This window comes from Fusarium oxysporum, chromosome I (assembly GCF_013085055.1).
Source record: "Fusarium oxysporum Fo47 chromosome I, complete sequence".
In the NCBI taxonomy this organism is placed as follows: domain Eukaryota; kingdom Fungi; phylum Ascomycota; class Sordariomycetes; order Hypocreales; family Nectriaceae; genus Fusarium; species Fusarium oxysporum.
In genome coordinates, this window is record NC_072840.1 from 4,514,600 (window position 1) to 4,533,754 (window position 19,155).

General features: G+C 49.8%; 7 protein-coding genes across 7 annotated transcripts; 5 read left to right on the forward strand and 2 right to left on the reverse strand.

The window, feature by feature from the left end:
- Nucleotides 1-230: 230 nt before the first annotated feature.
- On the forward strand, nt 231-3,448 carry FOBCDRAFT_284310 (fungal-specific transcription factor domain-containing protein; the record flags this gene model as incomplete). The annotated part of the gene is made up of 5 exons (XM_059611655.1): nt 231-833; nt 885-887; nt 937-1,987; nt 2,039-3,217; nt 3,272-3,448. Exons 1-5 carry the CDS (start codon nt 712-714, stop codon nt 3,446-3,448), a joined length of 2,532 nt encoding a protein of 843 aa, XP_059463904.1. The 5' UTR covers nt 231-711.
- A 553-nt stretch (nt 3,449-4,001) lies between these two features.
- FOBCDRAFT_284324 (uncharacterized protein) lies at nt 4,002-8,356 on the forward strand. Its single transcript, XM_031182882.3, has 2 exons — nt 4,002-4,712; nt 4,763-8,356. The coding sequence occupies exons 1-2, from the start codon at nt 4,086-4,088 to the stop codon at nt 8,270-8,272; spliced, it is 4,137 nt and encodes a 1,378-aa protein (XP_031043650.3). The 5' UTR covers nt 4,002-4,085; the 3' UTR covers nt 8,273-8,356.
- A 418-nt stretch (nt 8,357-8,774) lies between these two features.
- FOBCDRAFT_7177 (Dynamin central region-domain-containing protein) lies at nt 8,775-11,905 on the reverse strand. The gene is made up of 4 exons (XM_059612252.1): nt 11,527-11,905; nt 11,083-11,469; nt 9,349-11,001; nt 8,775-9,282 (listed from the first exon to the last, which is right to left on the reverse strand). Exons 1-4 carry the CDS (start codon nt 11,623-11,625, stop codon nt 8,971-8,973), a joined length of 2,451 nt encoding a protein of 816 aa, XP_059463905.1. The 5' UTR covers nt 11,626-11,905; the 3' UTR covers nt 8,775-8,970.
- Nucleotides 11,906-12,217: 312 nt separating this feature from the next.
- Nucleotides 12,218-12,984, forward strand: FOBCDRAFT_7183 (uncharacterized protein). The gene is made up of 4 exons (XM_059612253.1): nt 12,218-12,335; nt 12,395-12,429; nt 12,490-12,604; nt 12,691-12,984. Exons 1-4 carry the CDS (start codon nt 12,286-12,288, stop codon nt 12,794-12,796), a joined length of 306 nt encoding a protein of 101 aa, XP_059463906.1. The 5' UTR covers nt 12,218-12,285; the 3' UTR covers nt 12,797-12,984.
- Nucleotides 12,985-13,425: 441 nt separating this feature from the next.
- FOBCDRAFT_284331 (uncharacterized protein) lies at nt 13,426-15,890 on the forward strand (the record flags this gene model as incomplete). Its single annotated transcript, XM_059611656.1, has 2 exons — nt 13,426-13,507; nt 13,588-15,890. The coding sequence occupies 2 exons, from the start codon at nt 13,426-13,428 to the stop codon at nt 15,867-15,869; spliced, it is 2,364 nt and encodes a 787-aa protein (XP_059466611.1). The 3' UTR covers nt 15,870-15,890.
- A 448-nt stretch (nt 15,891-16,338) lies between these two features.
- FOBCDRAFT_7201 (SUMO family protein SMT3) lies at nt 16,339-17,302 on the reverse strand. Its single transcript, XM_031182886.3, has 3 exons — nt 17,087-17,302; nt 16,740-16,992; nt 16,339-16,626 (listed from the first exon to the last, which is right to left on the reverse strand). Exons 2-3 carry the CDS (start codon nt 16,968-16,970, stop codon nt 16,561-16,563), a joined length of 297 nt encoding a protein of 98 aa, XP_031043654.1. The 5' UTR covers nt 16,971-16,992; nt 17,087-17,302; the 3' UTR covers nt 16,339-16,560.
- Nucleotides 17,303-17,935: 633 nt separating this feature from the next.
- FOBCDRAFT_212715 (uncharacterized protein) lies at nt 17,936-18,675 on the forward strand. Its single transcript, XM_054702910.2, has 4 exons — nt 17,936-18,074; nt 18,135-18,182; nt 18,239-18,251; nt 18,313-18,675. The coding sequence occupies exons 1-4, from the start codon at nt 18,072-18,074 to the stop codon at nt 18,486-18,488; spliced, it is 240 nt and encodes a 79-aa protein (XP_054558885.1). The 5' UTR covers nt 17,936-18,071; the 3' UTR covers nt 18,489-18,675.
- Nucleotides 18,676-19,155: the final 480 nt, after the last annotated feature.

The following is a 19,155-nucleotide window of genomic DNA, read 5'->3' on the forward strand; positions in this document are numbered from 1 at the left end:
GAGCTCAGGCGTCTTCTTTTGGGCCGTCTCCTCGCTATCTTCGCCTCCCGTTCCCGTCTTCTTCCTCCCTGACGGGATCGCGACCTCGCTATCGCTACAATCTCGGTCATCAACTATAGCGAGTGACCTGCAAAATCCCATTGCTTAGATTTGAATTCCCCGTCACACATCTCCAGCAGACCGCAACTTTGGGTGCCCCTGGCCCCCGATATCTCCACGGATTATCACCATCCGCCCTTTCACCTCCACCGTATCACACTGTGCGGTGCCTCAAGTGGGAGGCTGTGCTGTACCGTGTTAATTCGCTGCTGCCGCAGACCTAAGGGCGTGCGGACGTGTCGGACTTGATCAACGCCACCTCTAGGTTCCTGGAGACCGTTTGGGGCGAAACGGTTCCATTATCCTGCGCAACTGTGTTGCGACATCGACATTGGCTCACCAGGCGGGTTGACTCGTGGAGCCGCATTTCCCGGTTGGTCAGACAAGTCTTCTGTTGACCAGATTGCCGTAGTTGCAGCAGTATTCTGGAAGGGCGCTGCATTATTCATATCAAGCTCTTTTGGGTTCCGCCAACCGCTCAAGACTCAATATATTGATGGGGTTTCCCCTGGCGCTGACCAACTCTTGTCTCACCATCGTCTGTCAGCATTGGAGTCGGATCCCTCATCCCATCTGTTGAAACGTCCCGTCCGTTTCCTTCCCCTTGTCACAATGACCCCAACTCCTCCTTCGACCAACTCGTCTCAGGGAGCCCGCTCTCCCGAGGAACAGTTCCGCGTTGTGAGGAAGAGGAATCGCGTGCCTCTAAGCTGCTATCCTTGTAGGACACGCAAGTATGTTACCCCTTAGAGCATTGCATCAATATTTACTAACATCGTCCGTAGGTTGTGAGTTTAAATGACACCTCAACTCCTCATCATTACTGATATCCGTCAGAAAATGTGACAGAAGTCATCCTTGCAGCAACTGTACGAAGCGCGAGGGTATGGGGACCACCTCATGCTCTTACGCCACGCCGGTTACACGCAAAAAGAATCAAAGTCAAGGAGACTCGAGTCCTGATGACATGCAGAATCGTATTGACCGTTTAGAAGGCTTAGTTTTATCCCTTATGCACGGAGGTGCTAATGTAGATGCTGCATCCGCCGCAGCCGCTGGAGCAGCGACAACACAATCCACCACGGACAGCGGATCTTCCGCGAAGGCTGGAAAAGGAGACGACAATGCAATGGCATATGATGAGGAGGAAAACAGTGACGAAGAGGAGGGACTGGCCACGTCTTTGGGTTTTCTTAAAGTGGACACGGACAAAGGCAAGTCGCTGTATGTTGGCCAGGAACATTGGCATACCCTCCTTGCCGATATATCTGAGGTGAAAAACTACTTCACATCTCACAAGAAGGAGTTAGAAACAAGTTATGAGCGAGTCAAATCTTCAAAACCTATGGCTGCAAGAGAGGGGCCGACACTCCTGCTAGGAGCACTCCCTGCATCCGAGATTGAAATAAGAGCAGAGCTTCCCCCGAAGTCTGCTGTTTTGACGCTCTGCAGTCGATACTTCAACTCCATGGATAATGCTGTCAACATCATTCATGGACCAACATTTCAACAGCAGCTGAAAGACCACTGGCAAGATCCTAACAAGACGCCCATTATGTGGCTTGGTATGCTCTACTCGGTTCTCTGTCTAGCAATGCTGAGTTACCATAAAGTGGGCGACGAACCTCCTGAGTGGAGAGGGCGAACCCTTGAGCTTGCAAATGAATACCGGTTACGCACGGTACAATGCCTGATTAAATCAGACTATACAAAACCTAACGAATATACGGTTGAGACTATGATACTCTATGTATTTGGAGAATATTCGTCTCGATGGGATGCTGATTTAGGGTTGTGGTTAATCGTGTCTCTAATTGTTCGAATCGCGTATCGAATGGGTTACCACCGAGACGCCAAATGGTTTCCGTCAATTACACCATTTCAAGCTGTAAGCTGCACGTCGGCATGCTGCTAACATCGATTTGCTGATCATGCTTAGGAAATGAGACGGCGGACGTGGGCCCTCGTACGAATGTCGGATGTTATCTTCTCACATCAGGTTTCTCTACCCAGCATGATCTACGAAAATGATTGCGACACCCAACTCCCCAATAACATATTTGATGATGAGTTCAATCCCAGCATCAAGGAGCTGCCCCCTTCTCGGCCATCGACTGTCGCTACTCCCATCGCCTACATGATTGCCAAGTCAAGATTATGTTTTGAGTTAGGAAACATCCTCCAGGCTACAGGACAAGTTGGCAAGCATGTGCCTTACGACGAGATTATTCGCTTTGATGCCAAACTACGACAGATCATGCAAGAACTACCGCCGCATTTAAAGTTAACGACATTAGAAGGGTCCCATGATCCAGTGACTTTGATCATCGCCAGGTTCAATGTCGATATTTTATACCAGAAGATTTTATGCTTGCTTCACCGCAAATACCTTCCTAGGGCGAGGCAGAGCGCAAGATATGCACACTCTCGGAGAGCTGCAATTGAAGCATCGTTGACCGCACTCGATCATCTGGCAGTATTGTACCGAGAATCACAATCCAACGGAAGGCTGCGCTCAGTCAGTTGGTTTGTGAAGTCGATTGCTACCAAAGACTTTACGTTGCCTGCAATGCTGATCATTCTTGATCTCCATTTTGACAACATTGCCGCGCAGTCTTCAGTTCCCCAAGACGATGAGGGTGCTTCAACTTGGAACGATGACCAACGATCCAAAATGATTGGCAGTTTAGAAACAGCGAGAGAAATTTGGAACACACTTGCAGATACCTCGATGGAAGCATTCAAGGCGGCCAAGGTCATTGATATCATGCTAGATAAGATCAAGGACCCTGCCTCGATCAGCTCAGAAATGCCGGGCGTTCCATCGCCAATGCCAGGCCTGACGCAAGGTGTTGGGACTGATGTTTCGCCGGCTATGGCCCCGGGTTTCGTCTCACCAAGCAGCTTACCCGATTTCAATGCGACGGCCAACCCCTTTTCGACGCCTAACCCGGCCGCCTTCATGGGTATGGACTTTGGCATGCCTGGGTCTGAAGGACTTGATTTTCAAACCGATGGATTCGCTGGGGCTGGTCCAGCTTCTCCTTTCTCCTCCATGTTCAGCAACCTGGGAGCTAACACTAACGCGGGTATGGATATGGGCGCGAATTTTGACTGGGTAAGAAGCGTTTCCGTCAAGAGATCACTTGTACCCATTTCTAACTTCGAATAGAACGCCTTCGAAAACTATACGCAGATGGCCAATTGGGGAGCAGACCAGAGTTTTCAGATATACGGCGCTGGAGGAGACCAGTCATCCCCGGGACAGACCTCTTCGTTGGGTGGTCGTAGTGGAAGCACGTCACAAGCGCCTGGACAAGGAGGTGGCAGAGATGCCAACATGCAATGATGCTGCAGCAATATCAGATAAAACAGTTGGTCTTGTGCTGTGATGTTATGATGGGCAACAAATGAAATGTAAAATCAAGCAACTCTACTTATTCAAATACCCCAGTGATGGGGCCCTAAATTGGATTCTTTGAAGTCTCACAAATATATTATTAATCACCAACTCGTTCCATGCTTATGTCATAATCAAAGTGGGCCCCCCGACCAACACTGTTATCGATAAGTTCAGAACTTTTGGCTCCTGCTCCCTTCTCTAAGGTATCGCTCCCCAATTCAAGACAACTCCGTGAATTTACTTCACGCCGCATTACGAGCAACGTTTGGTCTGTACAGAAAAGCAGGCGACGTTTGAGCGTCCGATCCTCATTGCTTACACTAGATTGCAGCGCGATAGCTTTCCCCCTTGCTCCTTACCATTCACGCAGACAAGTGTTGACCATCCTTTTCACTCCACATGCTTGATGATCCATCAAACAAGTTGTTTCTTTTTGTGCCTCCTGTTCTTACTCATCACTGCTATTCAGTAGCACGTCAGATGAGGGATGATTATCCCAGAGAATCAAGGGGCCGGCGCCTCTGGTTTAACCGTCACCCCAGGAGCATCAACAACCAATGGTAGAAGCGAGGCCGACGTGCACATGGCTGATGACCTGGATTATGAGCCCTCAGATGCCTCTAGCTATGACCCTGCAGCGGCTCTACTCGATGCCATCTCCCAGCCCTCGAAAAAAAGGCGACAGTCAATAGATTTCAAGGCTGTCCAGCAAACTAAGAAAGTTAGGCTTGACAAAGCCGATCTTCCAGGCCTGCCGGCTCAAAGTCTTGTGAAGGATCGAGCCAAGCAGCTCCCGGAACAGATATGGCAACATATCTTCACTCTTGTACCACCCAGAGACCTGGGTCGTTTGTTGGCTGTCAACAAACTATTCCATGCCTTTCTTAGCCCCCTTTCCACTCATTCCCCAGTGTGTTATAATGATAGACCGTCATCCTTTCCTTTACTGAAGCCAGATGCCATCTGGCAAGCTTCAAGAAGACTGTTTTGGCCGCGCATGCCTGCACCCCTAAAGGGGAAATCGGAGATTCAGATGTGGCGTCTCGTTTGTTCTGTGTCTTGCCAACTCTGTGGTTTGCAGATCCAGAAAAAGCTACCATCTTCGAACAACGAAGCTTGGTGTCGTGGTCCAGGTCCAAGTGACGTCTGTCCCATTTTCCCCTTTTGTGTCTTCGCTTGCGGAAATTGCCTGAAGAAAAAGGGCATCAAGGTAGGCGTTTCCAGGATTCTCCCCGGATGCAATTCTAACGTCAGCAATAGGAACTAGAACTTCTCTTGTCTTCTTCATTTCCTTCTGTTCTGCTCCCAGGTCTTCCTCCGGTACTTGTGGATGCCGATATGCATGTAATACATCCCCGTGCCATACAGGCGGGAACTGTGCCGCCACACATCCAGGTTACCAAACTCTTCTGGTCGGAGCATGTTGAACAAATCAAGCTGGAATTCGAAAACGTCAAGGCGCTAGGGTCTGCTGCTGCCGAAGAGTGGATAAAAGGTCTAGAGATCCGAGGAAAGCAGGCTCTAGCCGATGCCTCTCGTTGGGAAAAATGGGCTGGTTCAGGTGGGATGGCTCAGTTTCAGGCACCGAAGACTGCTGCCAAACCAGAAGCTCCATTCTCATTTACGCCTCTGGCTATTTCAGCTCCCCTTAGTAAGACTTCATCAGCTCCCGCTCAATCAATCGGTGAGCACCATCGCCAAACACCTGTTGCAGATGACACCCGTGGATCAATGGTGCAATTGGAGGCTAACCTCCACCCCTTACGCACCCCAGTTCAGCAAAAACGGACGAAGGAGGAGGCGGCTCACCTCAAGGCTCAAAGACGGACCGACATTGAGAATCGAGCCATGCTTCTTGATCCTCCGTTGACTGCGAATGTTCTGGCTCATATTCCATCTTTTCAGGCAGCACTTCAACTTATCACGCCGCTTGATGATCACGCATGGGAACTCTTGAAGCCCCGTCTTCTCGCTCAGAGGGTAGAAGCGGAGCTGCGAGAGAAGCAAAGTTGTAGCAACCTTCAAACACTTGGAGACAAGCTTCCGACGATGGAGGCTGATAAAAAGCCCGCTAGGGAACCAAGAGAAGTTACAGACCAGGAATGGGATGATATCCAGGGGCCCGTTCGAGCGCGCATATCGGAATATGCAGACGAAATCATCGAAGGATGGAACAACGGCGCCAAGGTCAAGAGAAAGAATTGTCCACAATATGCCGCAGATGTGCTGCTTTACGTTCGTAAAAGGTTCTATGCCGAAGTTGCAAAGGACACTGCTGCCACAATCGCAGCAGGGAAGAAGCCGATTGTCGAGCCCCTAGAGGGGCCTTGGACTCAACGGTTGACACTGGAGAACATGAAGTGGGTCTTTGATGTCAAGGTCAAGCCCCGTACCGAACCTATGCGCAAGGAGTTGTTTCTTTGTAACAGCTGCCTCGGTGTGAATGGAGTCTTGAAATTCTTTGGATTCGAGGGTGTGCTTCAACACTATGCAGCCAAGCACACAGCTGCTCTCAGTCTGGGTAATGTTGTCGTGCACTGGAGAGCGGAGTGGCCAGAAGTGCCTCCTTTTAGTCCTGACCCTCTCGCCAAAGAGAAAGCCTATTATGACAACGAGCCACGCAACTCACTCGCGTCAAATGTTCCAATTCAACAAAGCTATTCTGTCTTTCAACCTGGTACACCAGCAGGATATGCTCTGCCTGTTTACGGCGCAGAAGCACCGCCATTCTCGTTTTACAGTTCCAGGCCTCCAATTCCTCCTGTATCTGTATACGGGCAAAATTCAGCCCATACCTACGGTCCATCTTACTCAACAACAACATATTACGACCCTGCAACATATTCTTCATACCCAGGACCGTTTTCTTCGGGCATGGCACATGGCTCTCAAGGACAATTGAACAGCTACACAAGACCTCCGGTTCCAGTTCCTAACCCTTCCGAGTTTGTATCATATTCCAACTACTACGATAGCAATAACATCGCCTCAGCCAACAGCACTCATCAATACCAACATGAAAGTTTCATCAGGAGCACTCAATCTGTCTGGTCAAAGGTTGGGCATCATAAGAAGATCCCACCTGCAGTTAGGGCTTACGTCGCCATTTACCATGCTAACAAACTGTTCGAGGAGTCTGAGAGCGAGATCCTACCGTTGTCGCTGTTCATTGAAGCCACGTCGAAAAATAAGAAATTACGCAGTCTGAGGGCTCTCAACGGAGTTTCTTGCAAGGTGTGCAACGACGACAACATATTTCACGTACCTCAACTCGCCAGACATTTTGAATCAGAACATGTCGAAAAGCCAAGGAGCCAAGGACGAGCACATATGGATTGGCGAACAGAAATGATAAAAATGCCTGAAAACGAGCGAATGGCTGGACTGGAAATCAAGACTCGGGGAGACTCTGTCTTGTACACTCTTGTTAAGGAGGCTCTTCCCTGGGCATTCGAACAAGCCTTCATAGACAAATATGCTTCGAAGCCTGCGCAAACAACACCCGATAAGACACCACCTCCGCGAGTGTCAGTGCAGGCGCCAGCTCAGATCTTCACTACTATGCCAAACAATCGATCAAGGGAAGAACGCCAGCAAAGTGATGTCGGGCATGTGAGGGAGCAAACGCAGCAGCCGGGTCATGCGGATCTGGGAAGTCAGTCCTTAGCATCAAGTCGACTAGACCTGCGCCTTTCTGCACATATCGAGTCTGAGCCAGACATACCGCATCTTCGTCCAGCAAGCGAGGTTTATGGTCGAAAGATGGTCGGGGCTAGAAGGACACAGGGGAAACCTGCATCCCAAGCCGCTGATAGTGCTTCAACATTTGGCAACTACTCGCCATCGGACTTCGAAAAGTTTCAAGATCCACATAATAGAAGCAACAAGGTTGACGTCGGGGTCGAGACTGAGCAGGAAGTCACCACTTATCATGTTTCATATCCCACAGGGCCGCGGAACAAGGCTCATTGGCGCGAAGAAAAATCATCCGATTACCGTGACGTCCGAGAACAGCGTTATTCGGACCCAGAACCAGCTAGTCCACGTAACAGAAGCGCATCGGTTGGCGACCGGCCTCAAGACCATCATCCGTTAGTGGCCACCTCGGTCGCTGCAGCACCCAGCTACGCGGAGGTCGAAAGAAGGGGGCGTGAAGAGCCTCATGTGGCTCAGAACCACCAGATAGTTGAAGAGGAGGTCATCTACGTAGATGAATCCGGACGGGAGATTGGAAGAGGTCTTAGAGCCCGAAATACCCTACCACAGGAATCCAGATATGGCCCGGTCAACGCTGAAAGGTTTGGCGAGCATGCCCGACCTTCACCCTCATGGTTTAACAACCATAACCAATTCTATTATAGAGAACTTAGCCCTCGGTCTCAATATGCACCACCAGAACGCCACTTCGATCCTCCAGCTAATTCCGATCATGTCTATTATAATCGTCACAGTACTCGTCCTCCGCTAGAGCATTCAGATGCATATGAAGTCGTCGAGGTTAATCATCCAGACGGCGACTACTTCATCAGGCGCCCTGTACGACAGGTTGACAGGCCATACCATGCCTATGAGACTAGACAGCCACGACCAGAGCAGAGCATATTCCCTCAACGAGGAATAGCTCAAGGCCCTTCGGGCTACAACTTGAGTCATGAAGCAGATCCTCATATTCCGAGTCGGCCTGCTCTTATGCCTAATTATAACGACAACCCACGATATCCTTCTTGTGCAACAGGGGGGGCACCAGCGGACCATGGGAACCAGCGATGATCTACTCAATGCACTCCAGTGTCGTAATGGAGGAAAGATGACACCAACTAACTAGTGCCGGTTCGTGTATACATATCCATATATACAAATCACTGCAACATCGTGTGTAAAATGTCTTTCTTCATTTGAAGTTGGACCTTTCCCCAGACAATTCAGAGAACGTATTCATCATTTGACAGATATTATAAAGTAGTACATTGTGTGTATTCTGCTAGGACGACGAGCCGAGTTTGGTTTGCTTTTTTACATACATACATCCATACATACAGGCCCTCCTCTTGTATTCCGATCCCGTCTTCTCGTTAGAGCCATTATCAGAAACTAAAGCTGAGTCTGGCCGCAATTCCAATGCCAGTTGGTGATGTACAAGATAAGAGGGAAAACGATGATAATGAAAAGAACAAAATTACAACACTCTTTTCTTCTCTCGTTTCTCTCCTTTATTCTGCTTTTCCTGCTCTGCTCCATTGAGGAGCAGAGCAGTCAAGATTGGTTCAAGAGCCCGAGCCCGTGACCAAAAGCGATCGACATTGTTTGGTGTTTCCAAGTTATGTTCCGCCTTTCTCCTTCGAGTCTATCCTTCCATCCGTATATGGCTGTTACTGGTCTTTCTTTTCTTCATTATTGTCAGGTTGAACGGGACGCTGTCGCATGGTGACCATTTGCCAGAAACCCATAGATCAAAATCAGTGCTGAATCTACAACACCTCACCAATGATCTTAGCGGCCTCACGGTAGGTTTGAAGCAGGCGCTCGCACTTCTCACGCTCCTTCTTGACGCCATCATCCTCGTAAAGGAGCTCCTCAAAAAGAGATTCCTTGTAGAGCTCGCTAACGAGGCGGTTCTGAACGACGTCCTTACAGTGGTTAACGAGGAGGTGCATGACAGCTTTAGGGACCTGGTCGGCGATGGACTCGCGAACAATGTTGAAGTAGGAAGAGATAAGAGCTCGGATAAGCTCCGTCTCCATGGCCTCGCGATCTGTCATAGCTGGCTCCGCGGATTCACCCTGGTGGTGGGGGTTAGTTTCGTGTGAGAAGAGGAGACCGGGCACCTGTAGATCCTCGGAACTTACCATCTGGGATGCCAAGCCGTAGTTCTTCCCTGTTCTATCGTACAAGTCATCCTCGGGGGCCATTGTTGTCGCTGTAGATGGCCGGGCAAACTCCCTCTCCCGACGCACAATAGGGAAGCTTGTCTCCGAGTTTTGGCTGATATGTCGTCCGTTAGGCATATTGGGCATGGCGCCAGGGCTGGGAAGGGGACCGCCAATGGTCTGGCCATCCTTGCCGAAAAAGTAGTTCAAGAAGGAATCTCGGGCACCTCCGAGTCCCTGTTGGTTGAGTCGAGCAGGTGAAGCTGAACGAAGAGTGCCGTTTAAATGCGTCGCGTTCATAGTGGCAGCAAGGCTGGAGGTTCCGTTCTCGCGGACTGAAAGAGAAGGCGATATGCTTCGAGGAGGCTTCGTGGCCTTGGTTCTTCCTGACTTGGTCTTTTCAGGCTTATCAAGAGGGCCACTGACACCGTCCTCATTTTCAGGGCCATCACCATCGGCCTCAAGCTCCTGCAGACGCCGCTTCTCTCGGCGCTCGCGCTCCTCCTGGATCAGCCTTTTCCGTTCTCGCTCCTGCTTTGCACTGACTACGTTACTCATGGCGGCGGCTGCGCCAAGGAAGTTAGGGTGATTAGTATTGATATAGGCGCGTTGGATAGAGATGAGTGATTCGACATATGACGAAGCAGGACCAAGACGCTCACGGAGCAAGTCTGAGACTGTCTCGATGAGCTTGGCCTGAAGTCTGGGATATCGTGAAAGCTCGGTGGAGCCACAAGTGTGGCAAATCTTGATCAGCTCTTCGTACACAAGTTCAACACAACGTTGACTAGGAATTTCCAGAAGCTTGATCTGAGGCTTCACCAGAAGATCGAAAGCCATCTCCGGCACAAAAAGACTGGGTCGGGGTCCAGTAGAGTTTCGGATCGCGGTCCGGATATCGAGGGCGGAGAGGTTGGATGTAGGGTCGATAGTGTCAAGTGCGCTGCCGAAGACAGAATTGAAAATGTAGTAAATACGAGCGCCGCCACATAACTCCTTGGTAGAAATCTCGGTCGAGGTACCGTCAATGGAAGAAATGAAAGAGTTGGCGAAGCGCGTCATTTGCTGGAGGATGAGAGAGCCACGGTGCTCCTTTCCACTGAAATGCATGTCACCATAACTGGCCAACTCCTGTTGCGTCTGCCCCATAAGAGTGTTGAGTCGAGCTTTGATGTCGGGCAAACGCTCACGGATATGACCCATCAGAGTAGTGTTGAGGGTCTTAGCCAGGTAGTGAGTGCCACATCGAATGGAGATGTTACGATAGGCAGGATGGTGCTTGAAAAAGTCAGCCTCGGCCTGGAGAGCATCCTCCATAGGCTTGTTTCCCTGAATATCCTGCTGCGATCGATTGACAACGCCGATAAAACCAAGTTTTAGAGGATAGACGCGGCCTGAAAGAATATCTAGAGCGTTTGTGCCATGATCCATGAGGTCAACCTTTGTCAAGACACCAATAGTCCTTCGGCCAAGGGGGTCAACATGGCGGGCGAGTTTGAGGGCTTCCGAGTTAACGATATCGACGTTGGCGGGAGACACGGCGAGGATAATACTGTTAGGCTTGGCAATATATTCGGAAATAAGGTTTCGAGTCTGCTTCTCAATATCGGTAGGCTGGTCGCCAATGGGGACCTATGGATGGGCTATGATCAGTAATGTCCAGGGGTAAAGCGAAGCTAAAGATCATGGAGGTGGAAAGAACAGGAAACTCACCTTGGTTAGTCCCGGCAGATCCACCAGAGTCAAGTTAAGAACATGAGGAGAGTAGATCTTGAGGTTGATAGGTTGTCGATTGATACCCTTGTTGTTGCCGGCAACTCGGGATGTCTCGTTCTCAATTTCGCGCTTGACATCGCCAAAATCGTTGAACCTCCGGTTGGGGATGTGGTGGAACTCTGCCCACTCGGAACGGCGAGCAGCACCGGGGGATCGATAAGGATCGCTTGCAGGGTCGGGAGCGTTCTCATCTTCGGTAACGTTGATGAGCTGAAGGATCAGGGGACGACGAGTGCAGATGCCGGCTCCGCGCGGTAAAAAATCTCGGCCGACGATATTCTCAAGGACAGAAGATTTGCCTGCAGATTGGGAACCGACAACAACCTAAGTAACGGTCAGTCAGTGCTGGAGTAACCAATTCAGGTAGCAAAAACCGCATACGATCTGAGGGAGATCCAAAGAGTCACTGCCAATGGTATTGAAAACCAAGTCTTGCAGCTTGTTGACCGTGGTGAGCAGATCCTCGCCAAGAGCAGCCATGATGATAAGAGTCCGATTTTGTGACGAGCGAGTTTGAGATATACCGATGACAGAAACAACAGGACAGGACAGGACAGGACAGGACAGTAGAGTCAAGTAAAGCGTCCGTCACGAAACCCAAGACAAACACAAGGACACGGAGGATGTTTCGAATAATGCGCGCGTTGTCGCTAAATTCAAAATCCGTCGTCAGTTCCGGGAGTTCATGCGGTTCGGTCTGGGAGGCTCAGGCTCAGGCTGAGGATGGCTTTGCTTTGCTTTGCTTCGCTTTGCGCAGTGGAGTCGAGAGCACTTTTGGGGTGATTCACGTGTATTTGCATAATGTTCAACCACCCCCAGGCCAAGGTAATGTAGGGATGGATACCTAGCACCTATTTTTTAGGCCTTGTAATGCCTAGCTCTAGGCCGCTTTACGGGCTCCACCGGAGGTTTCTCGGCTGCGAGGTGCCTCCCCTACTGACCGCTTTCACACCTGATTTACTCCGGAGTTGCGTTGCAGAGGCCGTGCCACGTCACCAGCCACACCTGACAGGATGTTCTTATCCAACACTAGGTGCTTTAACGAGGTTCGCCACAAGGCCTGACTTTTCTACTGTGCTACATGAAGATGGCAATAGATGCACTAGAAATCAGCCAGAAGACCAGTACGGACACGGAATCATGAGTACTTTCGGTAGCCCCGGCCCTTTGCCAACTACAAAGCCAACACCGTGAGTTTAACATCGTCTACTGGGAACAATTCACTAAACAGTTGTGTCGTTCTGAGCAGACCACAGCGTGGAAGCTTCCCTCTGGATCATGATGGTGAGTGGACTGTACAAAACAACACATTCAATGGTAGAAGTTTGACCAAAGCAACTGCAGGCGAGTGCAAGACGTACATGACAAAGTATCTTTCATGCATGAAAAAGGTGCGAGGTCTAAATGACGAAGAATGTCGCGACCTTGCAAAGGCGTATCTATCATGCAGAATGGACAGGTGAGCCTATAATTCTTTGACTTATGACGCATACACGTAGACAAATATCTCGGAACAAAGCGGGCTAATAGCGACGGGTATTTTAGAAACTTGATGGCTAGGGACGAATTCAAGAACCTTGGTTTCACAGAATCTCCACCTCCTTCAGCTGTAAAAGCGACGCTAGAGGGTGATAAGGGAACCAAGGATTGAAAGAGACTGGTTAAAACGCTTTCCCTCAATTACCTAGGTAGGTAAGTATGGGATTCGACAACTTAAGGAGCCGACTCTCGTACACACTGCCTTATATGTAACGACATTGAGGCTGATACGGACTCTAATTCCTTACTAAGATAGCATTCGAGCAAATGAGAGCAATACACATCAAGCCTCCAGTCCCCGCTTCAACTACTGTATCATAAGAACCTAGCAGATGGCGGTGGACGATTATCCACTATAGAAATTTATAGGAACTGCCATATACTGACTCCCTGCACCTTGCAAAGCTTCCAACAACAAAAATCAATGAGATCATAAGCTTTCGTATTCCTGTCTCATACTTAGACGGAGGCTTTTGTTGCTGGTGGTGATGCCCTGACGCAACCAAACCAGCCGTCTAACATCGCGTTGCCTGGTCAACCCCAGCCGGTTCGATTTGCGACCACCATTAAAACTATCGACCACTCACTACTTCATAGTAAAGCTATCCTTCATCACTCTCTATACCTTGTCAAAACCCTTCTTATTTACCGTCTTGGCCATCTCTTTAACCCTTTTCTCTGCCGGACAGAATATTCTTCCTCCATACCGCATAAATCTCTTTCCCTCATCTTCTGGCAAACATGCCAGGCACAGCGAGGATGATGGAGCCGAAGCGCAAGGTGACTCCTCCGTCACCTTCTTACATGACAGACGAGCAGTTCGGTATGACACACGGAATTGAGTATGGTGACGAAAGTCCTTGGCTAATTTGTCCCTCTGCTGAATAGCCACCTACCTCGCAGGTCTTCGGTCAAACCGAGTCGCCAGACCTGGAGGTGCAAGACCTCAACCAGCTGGTGCCCGTCCAGTTCCTAGCCGCTCAAGTTTGCACCGCCATAGTACGGGCCGATTCACACCTGATCTTGCTTCTCCTGCCGAGAGCGCACCTCCTATTCTTGACCGTAAGGACTCGAAGAGTCCTAGCGTTGCTGGTGGCAGTCTTGCCTCTAGATACTCTACCATCAGCAGAACAAGCCCAGACTACTATCCAACTTCAGCTACAAATCCTTTGAGGCCATCGGATGTTGTTCCCTCAGCCACATACATGGAACGAGGTCAAAGATGGATGGAGAAGGAAGAAGCAAGCTCATTGCGCGACGCAATGGAGGAGATGGACATAAGGAAGAGCACAAAATCGCCTGTTCAGGAGACTCCTGAGGATGATACTCGTCTATACAATGCTGCTCTTGATGAAGCTGCTGAGCTTGTCTGGCAACATCAACATGGCACACCTTCCCCCCGTCCCGACGGGCCTTACCGCTATAAGCCACACCTCAGAAAGAATAGCTACGCCCATGCTCGTACTGCTAGTGTCGGTGGTACGCGATCATGCTCAGGCAGTTCTTCAGATGATGAAGGCATCGAACGTGAAAGCCGACCTGGGTTAGAGCAGAGGCAGCCAAGCATACAGCCAAATCACAAGAACAAGACATATGGCAGCATTGGTCGTTCAGGCAAGGCTCCAGAGCAGAGACGCCAGGGAAGTCTGAAAAGAAACATTAGCGGGGAAGTCGGGCGTCCCTTTTCTGAAGATCAGATTTGGGAAGAACCTGAAGTCTCAACTTCAAATAACATGAGCTTTTCTGGTCGTGCATCACCCGAGAAGCTTGGCAACCGAGCTCAGACAGCTACAAACCGAGTCCGCTTCGAACCCCCACGGGAAGAAGAAGAAAAGACTAAGCCCCTTGAGCGAGTTGAAATACACCGCAATCCTCCCACACGCTCTCGCAATCCTCTCTATACAAGAAACCGCTCCAACGACGGTTCCCTCTCTGTCGATGACAAGGTGGAGAGAAAGAACGGCATGGAAGTTCGGAGTCAGGACATTCGCGCGGCCACGAGTATGCGCTTGAAAGATCGCAGCCCAAACCTCCCGGAACCCACAGCCGTCAGTGACAGTCCGGGACGGCCCATTGTAAGCTTCGACGCCAACTGGAAAGCCCCGGACGAGTCCACTGATACCACCCCAGACCGGTCGCTTCCGGCAACCCCCAGCAGATCCTCCTCCTCCTTCGCCCAGCCGGAGAAACCCATGGCGGTACCTGGTATCGTTGTGGCGGAGGAAAGTTCGCCGATGCCCAGGGCGCCAACGGGAACGAAAATCCCGTCGATCTGCGTAGACGAGACATCCCATAGCCCTAGAGGCTCCGTACCTTCGATCAACGTCCCTGGTATTGCTATCGACGAGGCTCCGGGTAAGGGAGGCAGCATTCCTACAATCATAACCCCTGACGACAAACCGAATCCACCCTCCCGTCCGCTACCTAATCCCGTTGCCAGGGGAGCACCCCGTTCTGCACAAAAGCCTCGTGGTCATTGGTCCCCAGCCCCTGGCAGCAATAGGCGAGCCGTCACGATTTGCCATGAATGTGGCATGCCCATTGAAGGGCGTTTTGTGGCCCTAGCGGGAAGCAATGAACGATTCCATCCGCAGTGTTTCAGCTGCTATACTTGTGGTACTAACCTACAGGCGATGGAGATTAGCCATGAGCCTGATCACCTTCGTCAGGAGCGGCTTGATCGCATCAGACGTCGCGCGGCTGGTGAGATACTCGAAGAGGAGCCGGGCAAAACGATGGCCGAAGACGGAGATGAGCGTCTACGGTTCTTTTGTCACCTCGATTGGCATGAGCTGTTCGCGCCGCGTTGCAAGCACTGTCAGACCCCTATTCTCGGTGAACACATAGTCGCTCTTGGAGCTCACTGGCATTACGGTCACTTCTTCTGTGCCGAATGTGGTGACCCATTCGAACATGGCATGACGCACATTGAGAAGGATGGTTATGCGTGGTGCATCAACTGCCAGACGAAGCGCACCGAACGTCGAGCTCCAAAGTGCAGGAAATGCCGTACAGCTGTCATCGGACAGTATATCCAAGCGCTAGGCGGAGAGTGGCATGAGCATTGCTTCCGATGCGCCGAGTGTCAGGGCGGTTTCGACGACGGCCAAATCTTCACTAAGCATGTGCCCGAAGGCACTATCGTGCTCTGTACTGGATGCCGAGCCATGGAACTCAAAGCGTAATGATGATGATGTGTGTAATTTCGGCGTGCGTGTTTTGATTTCTGCATGCGTTTCTTTCGCGGTTGGTCTGTTTCCCTTCAGGTTTGCCGGTCAGCATATGATTTGTTTTGTGCTTCTGATTTGGTCTTCATGAGTGCTTCCAGGGGACCGGCGCACTCAGCGCTCAACTTGATCATGTACATTGTCTCATTGGAACATCTTGGCCATAAGGCAAAATAGACACGGCGCGAACTGTGAGTCCGTGATTTTGACTTTAAATGGCCAACACAAGCTTCGGTTCCGTCTACTTCATACGTATCAAGTTGTTTCCCCCATATCTGTGTGATCCTGACGCATTGTTGTTTTGTAAACGCTACCTTAAGAGCGAGATTGGACGGCCGTATTCTCAATGAGGCCAAAACACACAGCTCGTTCGTACCTCTGCTGCGGAAGAGAAAAGAAAACCATACAATTTACCACACAAGTCACGGCAGGAATGGAGGGATACTGGGTTGATTGGGTTGATTGGGTAGTGTTTTGTCTGTCGTAAATCATTCGTCGACTTGTTGTTTCAGTCTTCCTCTCGTCTGATGTACGCAAAGCCAAAAGTACAACCAGGTTTAATCGAAATCCAGTTCAACATCATTCGTGTGTGTTCATCTCTTTTGGGATCTTCTTCCTGGTAATTCTTCCTCGAAATTTCCCCTCTCTATTACTGTGCAGATCCGCCCACCTGCTCCTGATGGACCTCGAGGGTATCGCCATCCTGCATCTCGAGCTGTGTGATGTAACTTGTCAGCATGTGTGGTCTCTCCGGAGAGTTTGCAGTAGGGTGCGATTTGAACATAGATATCAAAAGTCCGTGTCTACAATAGAAAAGCGAAAACGTACCGCATCGGGTGTATCGGTGGGTTGGACTCGCGTGCCGTCGAAAAGAAATCGCACGGAGCTGGTCGCCTTTCCCTGGCGCTCGCAAAAAGCGCCCATAAGCTTCTCAAGCTTTGTAGTGCGCTTGATCTTGAAGAAGACCTCGTTGTTGTTGTCGGTGACCTTGATGTTGAGGTGCTCCGAGTTGGCGGGTGCCTGCTCGCCAGGAGTTCCGTTTTCGTTCTCGTTGGACATTTTGAATTAGTCTGGATGGAATCTATGCACTTAGTACGAAACAATGTCAGCGCGTGGCTCGAGATGAAGTGCAGGAGTGAAAGTGTGGCAAGACATCGCAATAATCAGAATATTACCTTAGCACGATGGTCGTTGATGTCAAGTTGGGCAAGTGGGGGTGATGATCGCGTTATGCGCGTTTGGCCGGCGAGACGTAGAGCGGCGAGCTACGAGCGTGTTGAAGAAGAAATCAGATCGGGCGGCCAGAGTGTGTGTGCGAGGGAAAAAAGGATGATCAAGTTTGTTGTTGGTGGGAGGTATAAAAGACTATGGTGGGTGATGAGCCTACTAAGATAGACGGATAGAAGGCAACCAGCCTTAAACTTACCTGCTGAGGTCAGTTACCTCTCGCGCTTCGTTCAACACTCGCTTGAACGCCAAGCGGGCGAAAGAGCCCAACTTTGGGCGTGTAGGTGGGGGCCGAGAGACGAATGACTGTCTTTGATTGGCTATCTACCGCTTTGGTCGAACCCCCTGTACTCCTCATACCCTATACCCAAATGTAGCGTTAATTGGTTGCTGGAAGCTCGGTATACTCATCACAAACCTATTTAACTGTTGGAGTTTTATGCAGCCAAGATGTTCTAATTCTCAGTTATAGAACTTAAGTAGTATTGCAGATATTACAATAATGGATGTATTAATTCTAGCCAGACAGGCTGATACCACTTTCCAGATAACTGTAGTAACTACATACCCTAAGTACCTTGCCTATATGTACTTACCTACCTTACCTATCAGGCTGCACGTTGGAACACCTACGGTGTAAAGAAACGTGTTTCTCCTCTACCTACCTACGTAGTAGGTTAGTAGGTAGGTAGCCAAAAGTGGCTACCTAGCTACTCAGGTAAGGAAGCATGACATCAGTCTTGTCTATCTGATCCACATTCATATCTCCCCTTCTTCTACCACAGACCAACATTTGGTGTCATTACACGAGAGGCAAGACATCTGCGTAAACATCTATATTATCACAATTCGTATGCCTATTCGATATTCACTTGGTGCTACGTTGATCCGCAAAACCACCACATACTGCAAATTGTTATATTATACACGACCATGGTTCGTCTCGCGATAAATGACAGAGTAAAACGCTTGGGAGATGCTAATATATAACTATAGGCTCTGAAAGATGATGTCGAGGCCAAGCCTGCTTGTCACCCACGTGCAGTAAGTTCCAAAACCAAAGATATTAGAGTGGCCACTGTGACCTGACACGTGTGCAGTGTGCAATTCAAAGTATTTCCTCCAGACACGAGAACAAAAGAAGGAGACAAAATGCTGACCCAAACACTACAAGACTGTCTTACCAGCAATGGCTACAATGAGGCCAAATGCCGAACTGCAATCAAGCGACTTTACGAATGCTGTGAAGCATTCTACGAACGTTACGGCGAAGATGCGTCTACTGTGAGCTGCCCGAAGCCCAATCTGCTCAGGCTCAAAATGAAGCAACTCCGGGAGGAAGCTAAATGATATGTAACGCTCGTCTTTGGTGTGTCCGCCGGTTTGGGAAACGCTGGCAACTTGAATGATGAGCGCCGAATCTCTTCTAGGCGATCGTTGAGCACGCAAGAGGCCTCATGGACCTGAACAAGCATTGAAGGCCTGTTCCGAGACTCTAATACGAATGCCGATGACATTATGATAGAGAAGAAGAAAAGAAAATTTAATTTGCTGTTTGGTGGAGACGTACTTGAACCAGAACAGTGTCGAGTGCGAGTACTCTTCTAAATGTACTGTACGATACGCGCGCGTGCAATCGCGGCTGTTTTCTTTTTAGCGCAAAAGTCTGTAGCCTGCTCAAAAGGTAGTGTCTGTTACTACCTACCTAGTCTACCTACTAATAGACTTACCTTATGTTATGGATTCATCATCCAATGAGAAACACTGACGAAAGAATAGTACGTACCGCTTAGCTAGCTCCAACCAGCGCGCCAGTGCAGCAGCAACCAAAACAATTCGTCCAGATTCTTTGATTCTCCTGCCTGAAGTATCAACCTGCACAAGCATATTCAGCAAACTTCACTAGCATAATCCTTCCTTAACACTTACAAAAGCGATAAACGCGACAAAATACCCATCCCCATATTGGGCATGTTTACGGCCTTGATCGATCTCTACGTTTGACCCGTCGGCCGAA

Bases quoted from the DNA above. Each gene is read 5' to 3' on its own strand.
- FOBCDRAFT_284324 (XM_031182882.3), top strand. From the start codon at position 4,086: ATGGCTGATGACCTGGATTATGAGCCCTCAGATGCCTCTAGCTATGAC. The intron at 4,713-4,762 runs GTAGGCGTTTCC...CGTCAGCAATAG, and splicing joins TGAAGAAAAAGGGCATCAAG to GAACTAGAACTTCTCTTGTC.
- FOBCDRAFT_7177 (XM_059612252.1), bottom strand. From the start codon at position 11,625: ATGGCTGCTCTTGGCGAGGATCTGCTCACCACGGTCAACAAGCTGCAA. The intron at 11,002-11,082 runs GTGAGTTTCCTG...GCCCATCCATAG, and splicing joins ATCTGCCGGGACTAACCAAG to GTCCCCATTGGCGACCAGCC. The intron at 9,283-9,348 runs GTAAGTTCCGAG...CCCCACCACCAG, and splicing joins ACGGCTTGGCATCCCAGATG to GGTGAATCCGCGGAGCCAGC.
- FOBCDRAFT_7183 (XM_059612253.1), top strand. From the start codon at position 12,286: ATGAGTACTTTCGGTAGCCCCGGCCCTTTGCCAACTACAAAGCCAACA. The intron at 12,336-12,394 runs GTGAGTTTAACA...CGTTCTGAGCAG, and splicing joins CCAACTACAAAGCCAACACC to ACCACAGCGTGGAAGCTTCC. The intron at 12,430-12,489 runs GTGAGTGGACTG...AAGCAACTGCAG, and splicing joins CTTCCCTCTGGATCATGATG to GCGAGTGCAAGACGTACATG.
- FOBCDRAFT_7201 (XM_031182886.3), bottom strand. From the start codon at position 16,970: ATGTCCAACGAGAACGAAAACGGAACTCCTGGCGAGCAGGCACCCGCC. The intron at 16,627-16,739 runs GTACGTTTTCGC...TACATCACACAG, and splicing joins CCACCGATACACCCGATGCG to CTCGAGATGCAGGATGGCGA.